The 23,655-nt window shown below is 40.2% G+C and overlaps 1 protein-coding gene across 4 annotated transcripts in view; it reads right to left on the bottom strand.

Annotated features, from left to right (window-relative positions):
- The window catches only part of RPS6KA3 (ribosomal protein S6 kinase A3), a 94,439-nt gene that overhangs the window by 13,817 nt on the left and 56,967 nt on the right, over nt 1-23,655 (bottom strand). For 3 of the 4 annotated variants that reach the window (XM_006038363.3, XM_006038365.3, XM_025194863.1), the window contains 10 exons: nt 22,566-22,603; nt 22,062-22,204; nt 18,648-18,718; nt 14,251-14,339; nt 13,913-13,977; nt 13,727-13,829; nt 11,690-11,814; nt 8,831-8,956; nt 6,405-6,494; nt 558-716 (listed from right to left, as the gene is read on the bottom strand). In XM_006038363.3, coding sequence (XP_006038425.1) covers nt 558-716; nt 6,405-6,494; nt 8,831-8,956; nt 11,690-11,814; nt 13,727-13,829; nt 13,913-13,977; nt 14,251-14,339; nt 18,648-18,718; nt 22,062-22,204; nt 22,566-22,603 — 1,009 coding nt within the window. The remainder of the gene's footprint in view (nt 1-557; nt 717-6,404; nt 6,495-8,830; nt 8,957-11,689; nt 11,815-13,726; nt 13,830-13,912; nt 13,978-14,250; nt 14,340-18,647; nt 18,719-22,061; nt 22,205-22,565; nt 22,604-23,655) is intronic. The other variant, XM_025194862.1, reaches the window with a different exon arrangement.

The raw sequence follows: 23,655 nt of genomic DNA, 5'->3' as shown, positions 1-23,655 counted from the left end.
AGAGGATGAAAATGGACTATAATTTGTGATAAGAGGGACAAGGGACAAAGATCTTAAATTGCAGTTAATGCATTTTAGGTTGGATATTAGACGAAATTCTTACTGTAAGAATGGTGAAGCACTGGAAAAAGGCTATGCAGAGAGGTTGTGAAATCCTCAGTCTTAGAAGTTTAAGAGCAGATTAAACAAATACTTGAATGAGATGGTTTAGTCAGGGATAATCCTGCCTCAAACAAGAGGTTAGACTAGATGAACTCCTGAGGTCCTTTCCAGCCTTAATTTTCTATTATTTAATTAAATACATTTCCTTCAGATATTAGACTTGTTTTTGTTCATTATCAATCCACTTGAGCAATATATGGGGAGTTCCACAGTTTGAGAAAAACTTTGGTGCGGAGTATATCTTTTCTATCAAGTATTTATTGCACTACGGAAGTATTTATTTATTATGGAAGAATTCAGCCACATGCGAATTTATTCATTAAAAGAACAAGGGTGTTTCAGTATGCTTTTGGAAAAGCATTTCTAAAATAGATTTCTACCAGCAGAACACTTACCCCTTGTGCATGGAGGTATTCAACAGTTTTTGTTATTGTGAGGAGGACAGCACTGGCTTCCCGCTCTGAAAAAAATTTCTGTCTAAGAATTTTGTCCAGCAGTTCTCCTCCTTTCATGAGTTCTGTTACCAGATATACATATTTTCCATCATCGTATACCTGTAATAGTTGGAAAAATAACATGCAAAGCTTTTTTGTAATTAAAAAAACCTTGTTATTAAGTGTAAAAAGGTAAAAAACCCTTATCAGCTGTATTAATTAAATCTCAAAATTACCATCCCTCAAAAAATTCTACTGAAAATTTTAATTTTCACTTTAAAAACAAAGCATTCTTGTCCAAAGAGTATAGTAATTGAAGGGAAACTGTAAAAGGCAAAGAACATGTGATCATCAGGACCAGGATTACTTCAAATGGCTTTTTGGATACTACTTCAGCTAGGTTCTGATGCAGAATTCTAACTGGCAATGTTCTTTCTGAAAAAGAAATGTTACTTTGTACATATAGCTTATTCTGAGTCTACTGAAATCAATATTAAGATTTCATCCTGTAGTTTTAAATTATGAAAAACTGCTTAAGTGCCACATTGTTTTTTATTTTTGCATTTAGTCAGCTTATGCTGGTAAAAATAATAAAGCTCTTCTCCTTATCCACCAGAGGGAGCTACAATCTGTAAATGGGATAAAAAAAATTTTTTTTTTTCAAAGTAGTGTCTAAAATAGTGCTTCTCATCCAGAGTGCTGCAGTATAGGCACCACCACTACCATCTGTGCCCTGGGAAGTGCGTAGTACATGTGTAGAGGTAGGAGCCTCATTAGGGTTCTCTGATAACCCTAAAGCAGACAGGAAAGCTGGTTTGTGCTGCAGCCCTCTGTAGTCTGGTCCCCTCGCTCCTCCCAGAGAAACATGCAGGACAGTTCTACCTGCTCAGTTTACCTCTGTTTGAGACACTATTCAGGGTCAGACAGGGAAGGGTTACAGCACAAACCTGTTCTCTTGCCTGTTTTTGGGTTAGGAGACAGAAAGGTGCGAGCGCATGTGCCACAGCCCTTCCCGAGCTGGCTGTGCAGCAGGTGCATGAGATATCTACCAGACAGCACCGGCAACGTCCAGCTGTGATGCAACACTGAAGCAGCACCAACAGTGGTTCTCAAGAAGGGATGCTGCAAAAATTCAAAAAGATGCTGGGGAGAGTGCCCCAACTAGAAGGTTGAGAGCCACACTAAAAAGCAATTATATTTTCAATTAATAACAACACACCAAGTTTCAATTTCTAAACCAAGGCAGATTTTAACTTATCCAGTGCTCAACTCCAACTCTTTTATGGGTTTTTTTTTTTTTTTTTTTTTTTTTTTTTTTTTTTTTACACATACTAGAGTGTTCTTCAGAATCAAGAGAAAGGGCTAAACAGCCATAAGTCACACAATCTTACAAGCCTTTGATTTTATAAGAAACAAATTACAGATTTCTACTTTCCCGGAGAGAGCAGAGGGGATTTAATTATGAACTCTTCCTTGTGATTTCCTGAAATAAGTAATTCAATTAACTAAAACAGTATCCTTAACCAAGAAGCTGTTCAGATATTTTAATGTTATAAAAGCATAACAAAGAAATAGTACTGGACAGTAGGTTAATAGTTTTACACATCTGAAACCGATGCTCAACAATTCTAGGCATGCTCACACTAATTCAGGTAAAACATATGACAGCAGTATAATTTATTACACTCTGAATTGAACTTAATCAAATGTTGAAGGTGGACGTTTAAGCAACAGTTTAGTAACTGTTACCTCTGATATCCCCTCTGCTACTTTATGTCTAAAGAGACTTTTAGATCTTTAGTGGCTTTACCAATTTAGCCTTCCATTCCCAGAAAGTAGCTTCTATTGAAAAACGCTGTTGAGCTATCTTTCATAGTCAGGAATATACTGGGATGGAAACTGAAGAAGCCCCAAGACACTGTGGTCACAAGAAAAATTCTAAGGATGCTGACTGTAGGGAGGCAAGCCTTTACTAGAAAGGCTTTTTGGCTTCCAATTAGAAATATTCAGGGTGCCGAAGCAGTAATTCATATTTCTTATACTGTACATCTTTTGGGTTGAATAATGACAGATCTATTAGGACCCAAGGTCAGAATGGACCACTGACACCTCTTTGGGAGTAACCAAACAATTCTGGTACAAGTCACTCCAACACTAAAACACAGTAAACTGGGGGCAGAGAAGGAGGTAGCAGAGATCTCCACCTTGCAATACACAAAGTGTGCTTCTGGGAAAGGACTAAAATGTATAATCCTGATGATGACATAGTATAGATCAGGGGTGGGCAAAATACGGCCCGCAGGCTGGATCCAGCCCGCAAGGCCATTCTATCCAGCACGTGGGTCTCCTAAAAAATTTAGAAAATTAATATTTCTTTGCCAGTGTTTCTTGTCATTTTTGACAGGAACCAAGGGCAGTAGGACCCAGGAGAAGCCCATCAGGCTCCCAAAACAGCAGGGCCCCCCAGCCCCGCCCCCCTCAGCCCTAGCCCCAGGAGGGGCTTCTGGCCTGGGACCATACGGCTGCACCACACTGGAACCACAGGTAAGGGAGAAGGTGGTGGGGAAGGGCAGGGAAGGACCCCAGGCAGGGAAGGAGCCCGAGGAAAAAAGTGGCCTGGGGAAAAGCTGAGTGTGGGCGGGGGAGGGGCCAGACAGCCCCGCACAGGTGGTGAGCAGCTGCAGCGCGGGGCGCTGGCCACAGGGTGGGCAAGGGGCCGCTTTCCCCCCTCCCCACACACAGCGTTTTCCCGGGTTCCTTCCTGGCACGGAGGAAAGCAGCCCTTCCTTACCCTGTAGCCAGCGCTCCCTACTGCAGCCACTCGCAGCCCAAGTGGGGTTGTCCGGAGCAGGCACAGGCAGCCCCATGCAGGCTGCGCGTGGCTACAGTGCAGGGCGCCAGGCACAGGGTGGGCGAGGGGCTGCTTTTCCCCACCTGCACTCAGCATCACTTTGTAATCCGGCCCCACTACTAGCCTGGGCCCTGTGCAGCTCTGGGCTCGCCCGTTGGGGCTGCGCACGGTGACGGCAGCTGCAGCCCCCTTGCTTGCTGCACCGGGCAGCATTTGCCACTGCCGCCTCTGGGCGGCCCTGCTCATGCTCTGGGCGGGCAGCAGCAGCCAACACTGGGGCCGCAGCTGCTGCCGCCGCGCACAACCCTGATGGGCAGGCCTGGAGCTGGCATGGAGCCCAGGTTGGCAGTGGGGCGGGTTACAAGCTGGTGCTGAGCGCAGGGGAAAAGCGGCCCTTCACTCGCGCTGTGGCTGGCGCCCTGTGCTGCAGCTGCTTGCAGCCCGTATGGGGCTGCCTGTGCCTGCTCCAGGCAGCCCCAGCTGGGCTGCAAGAGACTGCAGCAGGGAGCGCCAGCCACGGGGCAGGAGAGGGGCCGCTTTTCCCTGTGCTCAGCAACAACTTCTTCCCTGCCGGCGAGCAGGGGGTCAGGGCTGTGCACTGCCCCCCGCCTGTACAGCAGGGCTGCAGGGCGCTAGGCGCGAGTGGGCGGGGAGCCAGTGGGAGCACAAGGCCCACACTGGTGTCCTAGGGCCAGTGCCAGCGAGGCCCAGAGCATGGTGGCAGGACTGTGGGGTCCTAGTCAGCAGGGGCTCTATGGGGCCAGGCCAGCTCCCCCCCTTTCCCTGCTGGTGCAGCCCAGCCCAGCCCAACTCCACAGACCTCTGCCAGCCTGTGCTATGCTCTGGGCCCCACCGGTGCTGGCCCTGGGACATGGGACCAATGTCCCAATGTCTTGGGACCAAAGACACTGGGACATTGGTCCCAAGATGGTGACCAGGGGCCAGGGCACCTGTCAAGGGGCAGGGCTACCCATGTGGCCCTTGACAGCCTGCCAAACTGGGTAAGCAGCCCTCCACCCAAAATAATTGCCCGCCTCTGGTATATATCTTACAATGGGGACACCTGATGACATAGTAAAAATCCTACACTGGGGATGAACTTCACTCAGAACTTGTAGTGCCAGGGAGTTCAAGATGCATTCAGATATCTGTGTAGTTCAGACTTTGTGGAAATGGTTACCTGTTGTACTCAAGAATTGGAGGCCTCCAGCAACAAGTCAGTGGTACCTAACCCTTTTTTTTTTTTTAAGCTCTCTCCTCACCCCCCTCAATCCAGCCATGCAGCAACAGCTCTGCTGGTGGGCCTGATCTGGCTAGGCAAGGCTCCGAAACTAGGTGGTGAGGAAGTGATGACAGTGCTAACTGCTATCACTCCCCTGCTGCCAAATTTTGATTTGTGGGGAGACCTGCAGGCCAGATGTCATGGCTCAATGGGCTGAATTTGGCCAGTGGACTGTGGGTTGAGCACCCCTGAAATAAAATAAACCATGTTTGATCTCTTTGGGGCCAGAAAGACTACTTATGAGATGAGAAATTAATTATTCCAATGGTGTTCAGGTATATCTGATCTTCCTTTCCAAGTCTATCAGCTTACCAGAACTTAGCATTTGTGCTAAGGTATCTCTGTCCTACATCTTTCATAACTTTTTTTCTTCTTATGCAGTCTACTGTTGTGCAGTGATGATCTGATATGCAGAAGTCTACAGCCTGATTAATTTCTGTGCAAACACTTTAAGAAGATGCAGAGAAGTGATGATTAGTGAGGTCAAGGGATACTATTCCTCTTCAGCTGAATTATTTTTGGGTACTGTCCAGGAGAAATATTTTGGGAAATGTACTGTCTGATAAATACTGAATTAACAGCGATGTGTTCATAATGTTAAGTCACTTCTTATCAAATGCTTTCTATAGCATGTATCAACTGCATCATCTGCACAGGCCATGCCTTTATGTTTTCTCCGTAACTTTGAAACAGATGCACTTCCTTCTGACCATGTGGTTTAAATACTGTAGCTCCGCCCTCTTAAAAGGCTTCCAGTATGGTTACACAATAATGTTTACTTTGGTCAAACCACAGTAGATGCATTTTACTGATCCAGGAGGCTGTGAGAGCATACCTATTCCAAATGCCATCTGTGGCATTATGCGTAAGAGATGGTGGTTAATCATGCCTTTGCTAGGGTGGAGCATGGGATAACAACAACTTGTACAGAAGTTGCAATTAGTGTTGGGATCAAAGTTAATCCATCTTTTCCCCACTTTTAAAAAGTTTCTAACTCTAAAATTTTTTTTCATCTCTGGAAAAAAAAAAAAAAAAAAAAAAAAAAAAAAAAAAAATCACACTGTAGCATTTCTTTTCATTAAGATTGTTATTAATAAAGAATGCTATGCTGAATGCCTCCACGTGCCTTTTAAGTAAAGTGCCTTAAAAGTGGAAGTTATTCTTGAGTATTTCAGTTTTCCATTGGTAGGGATCTCCATAAATCGCACCAAAAGTACGCCTGCAGCAGCTTCTTTAGTATTTTCATTTTGCCACTGGTCTCCCTCCCCCTCCACCAACTGGTGGATGGACCTCGCAGGCTGGGCTGGGCTGCTTGCTGCTGTTTTAATATGCCACAGTTTTTGCTTTCCCACCAACAGCAGCAAATGCCTCAGCTGATGGGGCCCCTCCACCAGTCAGGGGAAAGGGGGTAGAGGAAAGGGGAAGGAGAAGAGGGAAGCAGCAAATTGAAAATATTAAAAGGAGCTGCTGCAGGGTGAATATCTGGTGTGATTTATGGAGATCCCTACCTACTGGATATCGGTATTATGACTTTTGAAATGACACCATTTTACTTCATTATATACACAAGATGATTGAAGATGCATCTAAACAAATATTTCCCCTGCGCTAGAGACCCAAAAGTGAAAATGCTATTATGATGCTTTCAAAAGATGCATTTTCTGTGCCTACTTACATCTTTTAGGGTAATAATATTTGGATGCTGTCCATAGCGGAGTAGGATTTCAATTTCTTCTGTTGGATCTCTTTTACTCTTGTCAATAATCTAAAAGACCAAAATAGATTTAAAAGAATAAATACTTTATTAACAGTAAAGAATACAGTATATGTTCTTTTGTAGAAATATACTATACAAACTTATAACAGAATTCTCTATTTAGTATAAAGGTGACAGGAGTTTTGGTTACAATACAGCCTTTTTCCCAAAATCCTAGATGGCAGGGTAGAAAAAGATCTTTTGTAAAACAAAAAAGGGGGAAAAAAATCTCTCAGGTAGACAAGATGATGGTTGATAATGCTAATGCTTGTTAGGTCATGAAAATTAACACAAGGTTAATGGTAAATAAGATTTCAACTATCCCTGATTTAATAGAGCCTAAGCTCCCTGACTTTGCATGTAACACTCAATCTTGGTTTAAATACTATGCAACTGGTTTTTGTTATACTGGTCTCCAACCATGCCCTCCCATCAACAGGAACCAAAGTGAATCAATGAAGACAGCAAGGAAACTAAAAAAAGAAAATTCTGTGATTCAGAGTTGGTTCAGTTAAGCATTCTAAGCCCCTGAAAGACATTCATTTAGATGTGCCATGGGATATGATCCCCAATCCCAACAAAATTACACTCCTGACATGGCACCCACATTTGGCAGGTGGCACAATTTTGGGATTGGGGATCAGATCCTAAGTGCGCCCTATCTTACATACAGTGCAGAGGGAGCCCAGGCTTATCATCATGACTGCAATTAAAATTACTTAATAATCATGATTATAAGCTGGGGTTCCCCCTGCACCAGCAAGTTGAAAGTGAGGTGCCCATGGGTCTGGGGTTGGGATGAGTATCAGCTTATTATCAGTCTAGCAGGAACTGCACTTGGGCCAGTTCCAGATGCCAGTGCAGTCCTCAGCCTGAGCCAACATTCAGCTGATTGTCAGCCTGGCCAGATGTTCAATTTCAGATGCCATATAAACCAGCCATAAAATTGTTCCACATTATAATGTGGAACCAACTTTATGGCTAGTTTGTCATTTTATGTCACCTTAAAGTGAATGCATGTATAGCACTCTTGTTATTTATGCTGCAATTAACATGTTATGAAAGATGTGAAGTCAGGCCCTGGTATCTCATAAAACCATAACTTTTCTGACCAAAACCATTTCCCCCTTCCTATGAAGATAGGCTATTCACATCTGATACAACAAAAAATAGTTAATGAACTCCCTTCTGACATCTGCAACTGAAGCCAACAAGCTGCTTTCTTTGTGTTGCAATGTTTTCTTTCTTCCTCCCCTATAAGTTGTGTGGTTTCCCCTTAATGCCTAATCCATCTTTTTATCTACCTTTTCCCCTTCAGAAGTGCTGAAGCCCCTGCTGCATCCTCTTACAACCCTAAATACTCAAGCATCCGCCTCAATTTCTCACTGATGCTCAGAATTCCAACAACAACAACAAAAGTAAATTCCTTCAAATAACAGTTTAAAAATGCCTACCAAATTGTGTCCCTGTTTCACCAAGAGGCAAGATCTTCCCATTAGTACTGGTAATTTTTATTTTTATCCTTTATTCCCCATCATTAAAAAAAATCCAGTGAACTGATAATAGCAATTTTTAAGGCTTTTTAACACACTAATGACATTTACATAGTAATGGTTTAAACGAGTAAGAGTGAAGAAAGGAATCTAGACTCTAGAAAAATAATATAAAATTGGTACTACACAAACAGTACTTCTAGAAACATTATTCTATCTGATCATTTTATATCTACTTACTTATCTCCATTTTGGAACTAACGAACTTACCTAGTATATATACACTATTTAAAAATAGTGTTCTGTAATGCAAACTCTTTGGGATACAATTCCTCCTGAAGCATGCACGCGTCTTCCAAGTTAACCACATACTTCAAGGGGAGAGGACTGCTCCCTTCTTTAAGTTGTTTAAAACAGTGGTTTTCAAGCTTCCATAAGACATGGAACCTTTTCATATCACTGCTGCCATGGTATCCCTACCTGTATCCTCAAAACTGATGTGGAGCCACGTGACCTGGCCCAGCAATGGTGGCACACTGCCTCCTGGCCTGCTCTGCCATTACCCACAATCTCTTTGCAGAACCCCTGACGACATACCATGAAACCCCAGGGTTGCACAGAACACTGTTTGAAAACCTCTGGCTTAACAGATAATAAAAACATGAACATTCCAGTCAGAGAACAACTGGCATTTGCAGCTATAATTATTTTTCTATTGCATTTAAGAAAAGCACCACAACAACATATTTTTTTTTATTTAGGTTGGACGCAATGTAAGATACTGACCTACATCTTAGTAGGTTCTGAAAATAAAATTTTGTTAGCAATTGCACGTTTTCACAAGATGGTTACCTTAACTGCGTATTCCATGTTTGTAGCTTTATGTATACATCTCTTGCAGACAGAATAGGAGCCAACCCCAATGTCTTCTTTTACTTCATATCCATCAGTAAACTGAATGCTGTTCCTGTGCAACTGCTACCAAAATAATATTATCAATTGATGAATACTCTCACACACACAAGACTTTCCTTTACATATGGCAGTGGTTTTCAGCCGTTTTAGACTAAAGACACCTCCCAGAAAATACCTTCTCCTAGCTTTCACCCATTTCTTGACTAAAGAAAAATAGAGCAATGCTTGTTGCACAGAACTTGGGAAGATGACAATAGGTCAAAATACTTATGATAATATGAATTCTCATTTCAAATCTCTGGGTTTCTCTTTTGAGCCATGTGTAAGTGTCTTCACATGAAACAGTGCTAATATTGTTGCATATTACAGCACCCCTAAAATGATCTTGTGGCACCCCAGGGTATCACAGCACCCTGGCCGAGAATCACTGACACAGGAGAACAAGTTTTCCATTTCCTATTGATTAACAGGTCTTGTTTCATCTAAAAATTTCAAAAGCTCATTACCTTTTATAATACATTTCAAACAAAATCAGTATTTACTATTTTTCTTGGAAGCTGTTTGACAGTACTACTACATTTATGTTTATTGCTCTCTATTAATATAAAGGACAATATGTGAAACAAAGATTAGAAATCTTTTTATGATAAAAATACCACTGTTTCTAGTCTCATCTGAAAAAAATGTGGGCATAAAATAAGTTCAATTTCTTTGAAAGTGAAGTGCTTACTGTGGGAAATTCAGAAACAATGGATACAACTGGTATCACTCAGAACTGCAAGCTTGAGTAGGAATGGGAATAACAAGATCCTTGCAGTCTGGGATAAAGAGCTGGAGGAGAGACTGATGTGTCAGCCTGTTTTGCATTGGAAAAGAAATGGTGTTTTGATGCAAGAAAACAGTTAGTGGGGGGTTGTACAAAGGATGCATATCATTAGCAGGAAGCCATCTGGGTATTCTGCAGGCACAAAAAGAGGAAACAGGAGTGAGGAAGTGGCTGACAGTACAGAGGAAAGGGAGCAGAAAAGTTCTGCAAAATTTTTTGAGGAGGAGGAATGTATACCAAGTAAGAAATCCACTGGCAAATCTGTGCAGGGAAGACGCAGTACTGCAAACTGCAGAAACTGGGAGATATTCAGGACTAACAGGCAAAACATAGAACATTCTAATGTACAACTAAATATTCCTTTAGAAAATTGACTATTCAAATTTAATTTGATAATCCAACCAACTCAGCACCTTAAGTAGGTAGTTTGTTCAAATAAACCTATGTATACTAAATATATTAATAAAAAAAAGATTTAGCTAGGCAGAGAACAAAAGAACTGTTCACATTTTGTTTAAATTGCCTTTCAAGTGTCATACATTTTCAGATGCTTGCAAGGTGTCATTGCAATCAAAATATGAACAAAATCAGTGACAGACTATCATTTTGGTATTTTCTATGCCATGGAAAAGAGGCTTTTCAACTATTACAGAGAGGCTTTCCTTCACACATGGAAAATATGGTAGCAGAGGTATGTGATAGAACTGAAATTTTTACTTGGACCTTCCACTTTTATAGTTCCCTATACTAGTTCCCTGAACCTCATTGTTTAGGATTTTTTTTCCATACACTCTCCAGTCATGAAGTGCCTTCTTACATCAACCTTTATATATTTATATATAAATAAATATATTTTATATTTAAAATATATATTTTACTCCACTCCCCTCCCCAGCAACTTGATGTCATCCTTTCCCATGTCACAGAAGGCTGTACTTAACCAGTGCTTTATTGTCCACAAATATACAGTAGTAATAACAACACAGCATATCTTTGGCTAATGGAATTTGTGAACTCACAACTATGTGAGAGTTCTAATTCTATTCAGAAACCAAAAGTTCCCACATACACAGTGATGCCAGGTCAGCTGCTGACCACAGAAGTCTTCAAGCAGTACTACCTATTAGCACAGCTCCTTAATGTGTGGGTTAAAAAGAAAGAAGTATATGCACAAAACATCTTTGTACCCAATTTACCAGTTTAACATACTGCAGTCTAAGTCACCCATATGTTTGCATTTTGGGGTCATATTTCAGATGTTTTTGCTGAATGATATTAGAACAACATACCTTATAGAACAGAAAAAATGATCCAAGTGCCACTTGGTTTTACATTCTCTTTATTTTTTTCTTTATAAATGTTTTAAGGGTGGTTAAAGTTACTAGTTATTGGGCAGTAGCATCAGCACACGGTTTTTTAGTTATGCTTACTACGCAGTAGCCTAATACTACTGCACAGCAGCATATTAGCATGTTTTTTGCCTGACACACTACTGCACAGTGTTATTAGGCAACTGCGCATTAAGCATCTTGTTTACATGTGCCCAGCATGTCTCAGATAGCAAAACAACCAACTATCTTCAACAGTTAAAACCTACATCTACAGGTAAAAGCAACAGGTGCAGGGTTGTGAAAGGTTTTTGTTCCTGACTGAAGTTCTCAGACACTTCCTGAAAACCCCACCACCTGTCATGGTCTAGTCTGTGTTGGATTTTTTTCTTTAAGAGATCTGGATTTTATTGGCTTGGATTCAAAGGTTTGATGTGTGATCTATTTTGAACACTGATGAGTATCAGGCTTATCTAAATGCACTCCACTATTAATATCAGACAATTCTTGTCAGGTGTTTCAGGAACTTGATTATGAAAAGGAAGACTAAAAAGTAAAATCCTATTTTATGCAAAGAACAAGTTATTTAAAAGAACTGGTCTTCCATCCTTATGTTGTTCATTCTTAAGCAAAAGTATTCACCTGAACAATTGAATGCACTCCCACGGTCTGCATTCCCTGGCTTTCATCATCTGATGCAATAGCTACAAAACTGAAACCCCGAAAAAGCTGATGTGCATTAGCACTAGGTGGAATACCAGGTGAATCTGAAAACACAAAGATGTCAGCAAGAAAAACTTATTCAAAAAATAATTCAATACAAAAGCAACAAACTAACAAATAATTAGAATGTCTAGGAAGAAAAATTATGGTTTTTATGCTAATTTCCAATATTGGAAGAGATTTTTTCTTCTTCCATAAACTAGTATGGAAAGTGATATCCACATAGTGTTTTGTACCTTAAATATACAAACTTAGCAGTGACAAGGTGCTGTTAATATCACCCTGCAAGCTACATCAATTCCTTTAAAAGCATTGATTCTTATTTCTAGAACATAATTTATGCCTTTTTAAATGGGTTGTAGTATTCCTATTTTTCTAGAAAATACGTGTTATGCTCCAGGATGTGTGTCTTCACAGGTAAACATGCATGGTTTGATAATAATTTAGACTCTAATTAACAAGAATACATATTCATAACAGTCTACCCCTCTCCCTGTATAAAAAAACCCAGAAACTGACCAAACTGCAAAACATTTTGCATACTATGCCTGGCAGACAAAGTCATAGCCATGAATTAAAGAGGACACTACAAAACTGCAAGTACAAAGTTGAAGTTTTCCATTAGACCCCTGATTTCTAAACTAAAATTATAATCTACATATGTGTGGTAAACTATGCTTCCCCGAAGTAGTCTCACTGGGCTAGTTCCCACGAGCGCACACGGTCAGTGATGCCATAAAAGAGTGCACATGTTCATGGTGTTGCTAATTTGCAGTGTGGTGGGTATTTTTTGACACCAGGAGATCCCAGTGCAAAAAAAGAACTGCCACAACCCCCCCTGCCAAAAAACATGGCACAGCATATGGTGTCAGAAAGGGAGCCTGGCTGGCCAGAGCCATGCTCTGGTTGCCAGCCAGGCTCCAAATGCTCAGATTGCTGCTGCAGCAGCTCTGGGCAGTCTGTACATGGTTAAGTAGGGACAATCAAAAAGCCCACAAGCTAAATCTATTCAATTTTTGCAGGTTAGTTTAAGCTGTGAACCAACAAGCAAGTGAACAGACACTCACTTTTGATTCCAGAGATATAGCCATGTATTTGCAGCAGCCCAGACCAGAAGCTGTGGGTGGAGGGGGGCGAGGGAGAGGGCACAGCTAGAGCATGCCTCCCTGCTTGGCTAGAGCAGACAGCTTGGGTCAAGTCTAGCCTACCCACCCTGCTAGAGGGTTTGTGGGGGTGGTGCAAAACATCCTGGGAGTTAACTTGAATCTGGAGGGGAGCTGGGACAGAAGTTCAATAAACCAATTTAACCTAAATCAGTTAAGTCTGATATTACATCCATCCAGGTTTATCTTAAACCTGTTTCAGCCATTCTGAAACCAGTCTACGTGTGCTGAACTTTTGTTGTGTTACAGATTTGAATCAGTTTCTGATCACTTATATGGTTTGTGTAATTTCTGTCCCTGGCCCATATGATAGCTTCTGTGGGTGAAGGTCCAGGTAGTTCTAGGACCAGACTCTACAAGCAGTTATGGTATGCCTGTTTCTACAGCCAATGGCTCACAAGGGAGTGATGTGGCTAGCATTACATTCAGCAGCCTTCAAGTCCCCCAACCAAGTCACCAAATACCCATTTAGAGCTCAGTCAACAGGGAGGGAGAGCCTTTGGAGTCTGGAATGGGGCTCTAATTCATATTTCTAGAGCTGTAATAAGAGGCCTTAATCATTTTGCTACCAGACCCTTTGTCCCTGTAGAATTATTATCAATGACAGGGAAAGAAGACAAGACAGTTCTTCCTTCCTTTAGAATACAGCTGGGAGAAAAACTAGTCAAACATCTAAGATACAATAAAAATGGAGGTTTTGTACACTTATTTGCTCAGAAATTGAATGCGATAGGTTGAGATTATAGGCAATTAAAAATAGCTGAAATATTACTTCCTGAATGGTTAAAATTACCTTTTGGTGTTTTTGCTGTGAATTCAGGATCAAAATAAAATGTATCCTCTGGTCTACCAGTTGCAGGTTTAAAAGGTGGATGAATTTCTCTCCTGTACAATTTCTAAAGAGAAGGTAGGGGTTAGAGTGCCTAGAAAAAGTTTTGTAACTTGCAGTATAAAGCTTCCTCAAAAGAAAAGTACTCACATTCCAGTCTATTGTAGAGAAAAATGAATGTCTCTTAATTTCTTCGACTCCATCTGGACCTGCCCCTGTTATATAAACAAGCTGAGAATTAATCTTCACATCAACTAAACACTAATTTATATCATTTCTTATTTTCACCGCATTTATTTTAGAAGTTTAAAATGTATAAAAATTGTTGAAATCATCAGCAATTTGACACTATTGTCACGATATTGGTACACACAAATGCATTTTACACCCCCCCCCCAAAAAAAAGAAAAGAAACAAACCTAAAGACTTATCTAGTTAAGATTAAAAAGTCACTTAGGTAGTTTAAAGCCTTTCATTAAATACTTTACCTAATCTGTTCGCAGGGTTTCTCTTGAAGAGCATTCGGAGAAGACTCTGAGCCTCAGGGCTTAAAAACTGGGGCATTCCAAGTTTGGCTCTACACAACAAAAAACATTAATAGGATATAGACATTAAGACAGTGGGGGCCAACCTTTTAGACAGGTGTGCCACAAATTAAGCCTTCCTGAGTGCTACTCAGACCTGCTTCCCCTGCTGCTCTGCTTTCTGCTCCCTGCCTGATCTTATCTTCTTTTCTCCCAGACCTGTGCTCCCTGCACAGTCTGCTGTGCTGCCTGCCCTCTCCCCAATCTGCTGTATGCCACATACACAGGCTGCCTGTGGTACTCGTGCCTCCGGTTGGCCACCCCTGCTTTCAGGTAAGAATGAAGTATGTGGTTTCCCCACCCCCACTCCCTACCTAATACTTCACCATATCTATATCAGGCAAGCTAACTTCATTGAAAATTTGGCTTCAGGCACCAGAAACAGAACAAAAGTGCTGTCAGTCATGTAGATATGCAACATCAAAACCTGCCCAGTAGTTCTGCAGTGTAGTATTTCTAGTACATGGCTTGCAACTGAAGCAGTGGCTGAGGTGATGGGAAATTAATCCGGGATGGTGAAAAGGCTTACAACTTGGATTGTTATCAACATTTTACAGCCTACTTTTTAACCAAACAATACCAAATAAGCAATGCTGAAATAAGCAGAGAAGCAGTATTGGCAAGGAGTTTGCTTTAAGAAAAGCACCACAATTTGGGATGCAGATGAAATATCCTTGCAATACAGCTGAGGAACCACTAATCTTAATTATAAGGATGCATCTTTCAGGAGCTGATTAATTTAAGTCACTAAATCTCTCATCACCCTGTCCACTGAAGATGCTGGCAAAAACCTCTTCTTCCTCTACTGACTCTTAAAAAGATCAGTAGAGTGCTTGTGGGAATGCCCTACCATCAAACCCCTGTCGATCACACATCCTTACACATGCATTTTCCACCTAGTAGCCTAATTAAGCCTTTCCTACTCCCCTTCTACTGTCACTTGATGTCAATTCTACTCGTGGCTGAACAAAGTATATACAGTATATCCTCATAAATCTGGTATGCTCGGGACCGAACACTTGTCAGAAATTTGAAAATGCCAGATCTTTGAAACCAGTGCGGTGGCTGGTCATGGAGCAGAACGGGTAGCAGCAGCTGGTTCCGGAGCAGCAGCCATACACAGAGCAGTGGCGGGGGGTGGTGAATGGCAGTGGCAGCCACCATGTGCAAGCTTTCCCCTCCATGTCCAGGAGGGCAGGGGGGAGTGGTGGCTGGTCCCAGAGCATTGGGGGGGGATGCCGAATTTTTGATAATTCCAGATTTTTGGTGTCCAGATTCATGAGGTTATTCTGTAGTAAGAAATTGGAAACTGCTTATTTGTGGCTGCTATAGCACAACTGTGTGCCCTTATTTTAACACAACGGACTAGACAACCAGATGTTGTGTGAGTAGATCAGAAGATAAACACAAACAAACAAAATCCTTTGTTAAAATACAATTATACAAAACAGCTCCTCAAAAAATAGGATGCAACTCAGATGCCAGCAAGAAAGGTTGACTGGTTTGGAAAGTTTTAGATCTATGGCTAAAGCATAAACCTACATGAACTTCCAGAAATGCAATTCAGCAGACAAAAAGAGCAAATCCAGAAGTGATACTTCCTGCTCCATTAAAAGTATTCCTGCAATACTCCTTACTGCAGTAACTAGGACCATCATGGTTTGTTCTCTTTTCTGATGCAGGATTTTGGAAATCCTGGCCATTTCATGTAGCAGAAAGCATGAGAGACTACTATGGCTTAAAAGTCTGTGTTACACAGCTACATGAATGACAGCAATTTGGTTTACTTCTGATGGGTAGGCACAAATCCTGTTCAAAAGCATCTCTCTTCTGGAGAGCAAGATAGATGCATAAAAAAATTCCTCTCATTGCTACAACTTATGATTTATCAAGATGACAAAACACCTCTATTTTAGGTAGGAAGCAGAAAATAAACCAAAACCTCTCTTTATCCTGCTTTTACAAACTAAGGGCATTTATACACATACATTTGTCTGCTCTGATGCACTGGATCTCAAGTGCATCAGAGCAGTCTTGATTAAATCGAGTCTGCCCTGCATGTGAGCTGATGTGCCCGGTGCTGTAGCATACATGGGTATAAACAGCAAAATGTGTGTCAGCGCTAAGAAAGTGGCAGTAGTGCAGTGGTGTTCTTTTGAACTGAAACACCTTTGATGCATTTTAGTTCAAAAGTGCACTGCCACCATTTTCTCAGCACTGACGTGCATTTTGCCACCTATACAAATGCATTCACTGCATGAACCGCAGCACTGGGCACTTTTAAAAGCTGTTAAAAATGCCCAGTGCTGCAGTGCAACCATGTGTGCAAATGCCCTAAGAGTCCACGCAAATAAAAAAGTATTTGTAGGAACAGGGCATTTTGGGGAATGAAAAAGTGAAGTGAAGCACTACAACTCCAATAATGCCCAGTGAAAAATGTATGTTGAATACCTCAGGCTCTGTAACAGTATAAGGTTCTACAAGTATCGTGCAGATGAAATTATAAGAATTTACTAATATAAAGTAAAAGACAGATGTTGCTATCTAACAATTTGTGAGGTGAACCAAAATGCGATTTTGGCAGGATTTTGTGTTTTGCTGAGGTTCTACAGTTTTCATTTGTGTATTCTATTCACAAAAATATAATAATTTATTTATACTTCATTTACAACTACTAAAAAGTTACCATTGACAATTACTTGCAAAACTTATATAATGCAGCTTTTGTTTTTATATCAAACCTTTTATACAGCTATTCCAATAAAATACAATTATACATTTGAAATTAAAATGTAGATGGTGAGAAAGGAATACACAGAGGAGGAGAGAATGTGCTCAAATGAGATGGGGGGGGGGGGGGAAAAAAAAAAAAAAGAAGAGTCAGTTAATTAGAGAAACAAATAGACCATTTCATATGGCAAGAGCACAGAGAAGGTGTTTGTAACTAACCGTGTTGGGGACTGAGAGGCATTCCATGCAAGTAAGTACAGAAAAGGAAGTAAAAGATATGCGGCTTGCAAGCTGAAGGCAGACAAATCCATAGGTCTTAGAAACAAAGAGGAAGATGGAACTAGCTTCCTGAAATGAATAGGGAAGCAGCAGAGTGGTCTAAGGCTGGTCACATAGGTTGTGCTTCTTGTATTTATGAATTAGGCAGCAACAGTCTACACTTGCTTGACAGTTAAAACTGAGAAGCCATAACAACTAGAATGTTGTTATTCAATGTGGAGTTGAGACTGTGGCATAACTTGATACAAATAACCATAGTCACAGATATAAAAGATGAGGGAGGAAAAGGGAAGTTCAAGGCCAAAGTTATGCAGAATGAAAGCAAATAGGAGAGCTGAATCAGCCAGAGAAAGAAAATAGGTAAAAGTGCATTTACTGATGCTCCTCTTGTCTAAGGCACTCGTTTAAAGGAATCTAAAAGAGAAGCCATAATAAAATAGGCTGTCTGTGGACAATTAAAGCCATCTACAGTTACAGCTTGGTTCAACTTAAGTGATTTAAAATTGTACGGACAGATAGCATGACAAAAGAGGTGAAAAACAATTAAAAGGATCAACGATATATAAATGATCCCATAGAGGAGACAGGTGTTAGTCGAAGTGAAATCATGGTTTGATGTGTAGGAATGGAATCATGAGGAAACCAGACACCTGCATAAGGACAGTTCAGGAAGAGGAAGGGTTTCCCCCATCTCCTAGTGACAATTAATTTGAGGAGACTGAGAAGGGAACAGGGAGCCCTCATCAGAAGAAATAAAACTATTGACTATGTAGAAGAGAGCAATTTCCACACTATAACTAAAGCAAAACTCATACCGAAAATAGTCAAGGGTGAGCAAGGTGACTCTCAAGGTTAGAGACGGCTCACAAGGGCCTAGGGAATAAATTAAGGAGGATGCAGAGTTTAACAAGTCGGGGAAAATGCCAGGAGATAGCAACTCAGTTTTTTAGAAAACTGAGTCACCGAAATATATAGGGAGCAAAAAACGGTTTTGAGAAGTCCAATGTAAGAACTAGGAGGACAAAACTGGTGAGATCACAGGGCTGGAGAATATAGTTACAGAAATAAAAGACATACCAGATTAGAAGGATGAAACGATTCTTTGCTCAACACAGGAAAGGAGTAGAAGAAAGGACAAATTAGATAGGTGGGAAAGAATTAATAGCATGGAGTAGGGAGTGAGGATTTACCAGTACCTTTGGAAATGAGGGAAGAGTAGAAATTAGATATTGCAGCCCGGAGGGCATCCCTGTAGAATACCTGATGAGATATATAAATAAGAGTGTACTCACTTGAGAATCATAGTCATGGTTTCTTTTCTGTCTTTCCCTTGGAAAGGTAGAGTACCAGTGAGCATTTCAAACTGTATAGAGTAAAACTTTCATCAATTACATTAAAAGACCTGGACAAAACCTAATTATTGACAAAGCTACTTAGCAGCCTAGCTTTTTAAAGGTCATGCACGTCAACAATTAAGCTTCTGCAAAGCAATTTCTTGTAGCACAGATTTTAATTAACGTGAACATCTGGTAGCCTACTGTCTGTTCTTAAGGCCAAAAGAGTTTCCTTTATTACTCTGTGTTTAGAACCTTTCGATTTTTTTTTTTTTTTTTTTTAAAGAGTTCACCTTCCAGATTATAATTTTCTATATGCCATTTCTACTTAAATACAATGATTCTGAAAGTTTGAGCAAAACCATCTTAGTTCACAAAACAAGGTTATTGCTGTTTTTTTCAAAATCTATACGTTTAAAGGATGGTAAAAGTGAGCTCTATCATGTAAATTTGTTGTTATAAATATATTTAAGTGAAGATATGCATGATTTAAAAGTGGTTAATGTATATGGCTTGTAGGAATGTAACCAACTCTAAGGGCTCACATAAAAAGCTGCACTGTGCATGCATGCAATGTGATATTGCACCAGTTACCTTTACTGTTCTACTCTGAAACTGACCTTGTAAAAATGGCACCTTCATAGGAAATGCGTGTTTCACATATTGCAACATAGTATAGAGATATCTGAGTTGCTTTTGAAAAAGATAGCTTTTATATCTGGAGCCATCTAGATACAGTAGTACATAGCTCTGCCCAGGCTAATTTACCCTTCCTTTGACTTCAGAAGCAACAAAAAATTTACTGTGAAATGTTTTAATAAAATCTCATGGTTGTACATTTAAAAAATCAGGAGATAATAAATGTTAAATGTGAACGGCCATGTTAATATGGATATACTGTATACATATAGTTCTGAAAAAAGAGTGTATACATGAACCAAGTGAACAGTAATGATGACTACATATTCAACCACAACAGTCAGACAAAATGTGCAAGCACAATTGCCCTCAGTTTGTACAACCCATGCCTCATACACAGCTTTTTATAAAGATTATAGTACAAAACAAAAAGTATAAGACGTTGCCAATTTCATATGGTTGCTGAAGCTTAAGTTTTCTCTTTCTTCACTTTTTTGAAAATAATATATTTAACTAATCATTCATTTAAAATCCCCCCTTCCCATTTAATATAATGCGAACACATCTGAACTTAATTTTTCCTCACTTTGATATATTTCATTACACATTTCATAAAGCTGTGGTGAAGACAGCTCAAATCTAAGACTACACTTTAAATATATGTGATCTTAATGGTACAGTATGAAGCTAAAAACAGACACTGGATTTCTCCAGGGACAAAGCCTTTTATTCTGGGATCCTATAGATGTACAAGCCTATTGTCCCACTTCAGTTATCCTTGAAGTATCTGAAATACCACTTTTTCCCCTCAGGACAATTGGAACCAATTCTAGTTTATTGCCATTTCAGATGGCAGTGTAAAAGACTCTCCTGTGCCTGCTTGTTTTAGATGCATCCCAAAGCCAGGGACAATCAGAGCTAGGATAAACACAAAAACTTTTATCCTGTGATATATTATTCAAACTGAACTACATTTGTGACAGTAAGAAGAGAAAGTAAACTGCGTGATGCAACAAATTCTCGTTATTTATTTTCAATCTGCACCACTTGAAAAATCAGTAAGCCTTTTGCTGATTAGTATTATGATACTGTATAAAATGTCTGTATCCTTTAACCCATTACCAAAAAACTACATAGAACTATGAACAGCAACTACTTTGTATATTTTTGGCCTGTTTTAAAAAAAATACTAATAGCAATAGTTGGCTATTTTTAGCATTCCTAAATTCAACCCCAGAGCCAAGTACAGTACTAAGTGAAATTCAGCCATGTTTTTGTTTCTTAATGGCTTCTATTTCTAACAACTCGGTTTACACACAAAATATTTTTTTATTCTTGTAATTACCAGTTCTTGAAACTCAACCTGTAATCTTGAAACTAAGTTTTGTTTCTATTCCATTATGGGTGCTAAAGATTCTGTAATCATATTTTAAGTAATTTTTTGACAATGTGCAAACCAGCAAACTGTTCAATGTCACTTATGCTTACAATGAAAAATGTGACAAATATGTATTCTTTCAGTAGGACATACAAATGAGCATCTAAAAGAATAATAGCAGCATTAGTCTGTGATCAGGTGCCATTTATACGCAATCATTTTTCAGACGGCAACAGCATATTGAACAATTTAAAAGGTATCTGGGCATATTTTCAGACATACTGAGTGCCCTTACCAGATCACAAGGCACATACAGAGACTATACTGTTAAAATTACACAGGTTTTGCAGAAGCATTAAAACAGATCTTCCATTTTAAAAAGTGTTATCTTAGTGTTAAAAAACTACACACAGATCTAAAATATAATTTATTTAGCATTGTTAAAAATGCCAAATCAGTCATTTAAAAAAAATAAATTTGTTGTAAATATTAAAAGTGACACAGCACAATAAAAGCTGCTTTTTGAAGAAATAACCCATGAATGGTTTGAGAAACAACTGAAAGTGTAAACAATTAAGTAAGTTTAAATGATCTTGCTATGTGAAAACAAAATAGCTGTCATTTGTTCCTCTGCCAGTCTGAAACTGAGGCAGAGAAAACATTCAGAAAAGTTTAGTAGTTACATTTTTTAAGATTGAATTAAACTTTAGAATATGAATATGAATTTTATTTTCTGTTTAAAAATAAGTTTTTCTAAATGTTTAATTTTTTCTTACAGTCTCAGTTAACTTTCAAAACCCCCCACCAACATATGAATAATATTCTAATCAAGCAAAGAAAGAAAGGTGTGGAATAGTATCAGTGATGATCTGGTCCATGCTTCTGGCCCCAGCTGTGCAGTATTGCTAATTACCAATACCTTCAAGTGACTGGTTTAGCCCAATGTTTCTCAAACTGAAATATGCATGCTCCTTGGGGTGTGCAAGGAACTTCTAGAAGGCACATGAGGGAAGAATAGGAAAGCAGAAGGGAAAAGAGAAATATAAATGGACAAAACTGAAGGGAAAAAATGACAGATAGCTACAATTTTTCTTAGATTTCTGGAGAGTTTAGTGTGGTTGTAGAGACAATATACCTTTTTTAAAAAACTATCCAGAACTAGGAATCATTGGTATATAATGCAGTGTAACAAACTTAAGAGGGGCGCACAGCCCCAAAAAGTTTGAGAACCAGTGGTTTAGCCAGTCATAACCCACTCCCTTACAGTCCATTTTAATCCCAATTTATTACTATTTGATTTTAACCACGCTTTCCTTAAAGCAGCATAATATTACTACCGTTTACCAGAAACCTACCATTAAAACACCAAAAGACCACCAGTCGGCACTCTGCGTATGGCCTCGTCGATTAACTACTTCTGGGGCCATATATTCTACTGTCCCACAGAAGGAGTAGGCTTTCTTTTCATGATCAATGGACTCTTTGCTTAAGCCAAAATCTGGAAAATATCATAATATAAAAAGTGTGTCTCTCATACTTTAAAAAAGGCAATTTCTGTATTTTCCGAGACTTAAGAATATAAAACAAACTGCAAATTTCTTCATGTTGTGAAGGATCCATATAAATTGCCTTTATTTTTTATTTTAATATTTACATATTCATGTATTATTTAAATATCATCATCTCAGATATTCCAAGTTAAATAACACCATTTGCTTTCCTGGTATTTAATTACTTTCAACAGAAAATAAAATATGGGTTTTATTCTTCATTTTAAAAAGCCAAATCCAGCCAGTTGCTCTGAATTAAGAACTCTTGATAAAATGGAGCTTAAAATACAGGAATTTATCCGTACTCACCTGTCAATTTGATGTGTCCTTCTTCATCAAGCAGTATGCTAAAAAAAAGGGAAATGCTGTTTTGAAAACTCTTATAACCTTGTTTTGGTTTTTTTTTTTTTAAATGTACTGGTCAAATAAACCTAAAGTAAGCATACAGCTCTGAAGAGTAACATCAGCAGTTGAAGAGATGCATTAATGAAAACATGGAAAAAACTGTAAGAGGAAAGCTTAGGATTTAATTTTTTAAAATACTGGTCTTAAGACATGAATTAACATGAATTTGATTTGTGATTCTTTTATGCTTGTGCTTAGGCAAGGCAGTGTGCAGAATCAGAACCAAGGGAACTTTCATTTCTCAAACTTTTTATACAAAATCATACCTACATAAAAAAACAAAACAAAGTTCCTGGCTGGATTCTCCAGCTCCCCAACCTTCCCCCCAGCTCTTCCCGGGGAGTGCGAGCCCCCAGTTGATGCAGGATGACAGCAGGCTGCCGCTGCCAGCTGAGCGCCAAGAAGACTGGTGCTGGCAATGGCCGCAGCCATCAGCGGCAGTCTGCTGTCACCCTGCACACAAATCTGGGGCCCGTGCCTCCCATAAGAGCTATGCCAGTCTCCCTCCCAGAGGCATGGGCTGCTGGATCTGCATGTGGGATGACAGCATGCTGCCACTGATGGCTTGGGCCAGCATCAGCATCCGAGCCTATCTGGCGCAGCCTGCGCTGAGAAGAACCCAGTGCTGGCGCTGGCCCCAGCCTGCTGTCATCCTGCATGCAGATCTGGGGGCCCGCACCCCTGGGGAGAGTCTGGCACATCCCCGCAGCCCTCCCAGGGAACATCAGCATGCTGTCATCCCATGCGCAGATCTGGGAGCGTGTGTCCCCTGGAGTCTGGCACAGCTCCACAGCCCTCCCAAGGGGCGTGGGCCCCCAGATCTGTGCACAGGGCCAGCCAGCAGCATGCTGTCATCCCATGCGCAGATCTGGGAGCGTGTGTCCCCTGGAGTCTGGCACAGCTCCACAGCCCTCCCAAGGGGCGTGGGCCCCCAGATCTGTGCACAGGGTGACAGCAGGCTGCCACTGCCAGCCGGGGCCAGAGCCCGCACCGA

Source organism: Alligator sinensis, unplaced genomic scaffold (assembly GCF_000455745.1).
Source record: "Alligator sinensis unplaced genomic scaffold, ASM45574v1 scaffold1605_1, whole genome shotgun sequence".
In the NCBI taxonomy this organism is placed as follows: Eukaryota; Metazoa; Chordata; order Crocodylia; family Alligatoridae; genus Alligator; species Alligator sinensis.
This window is presented reverse-complemented; position numbering and strand designations above follow the sequence as displayed.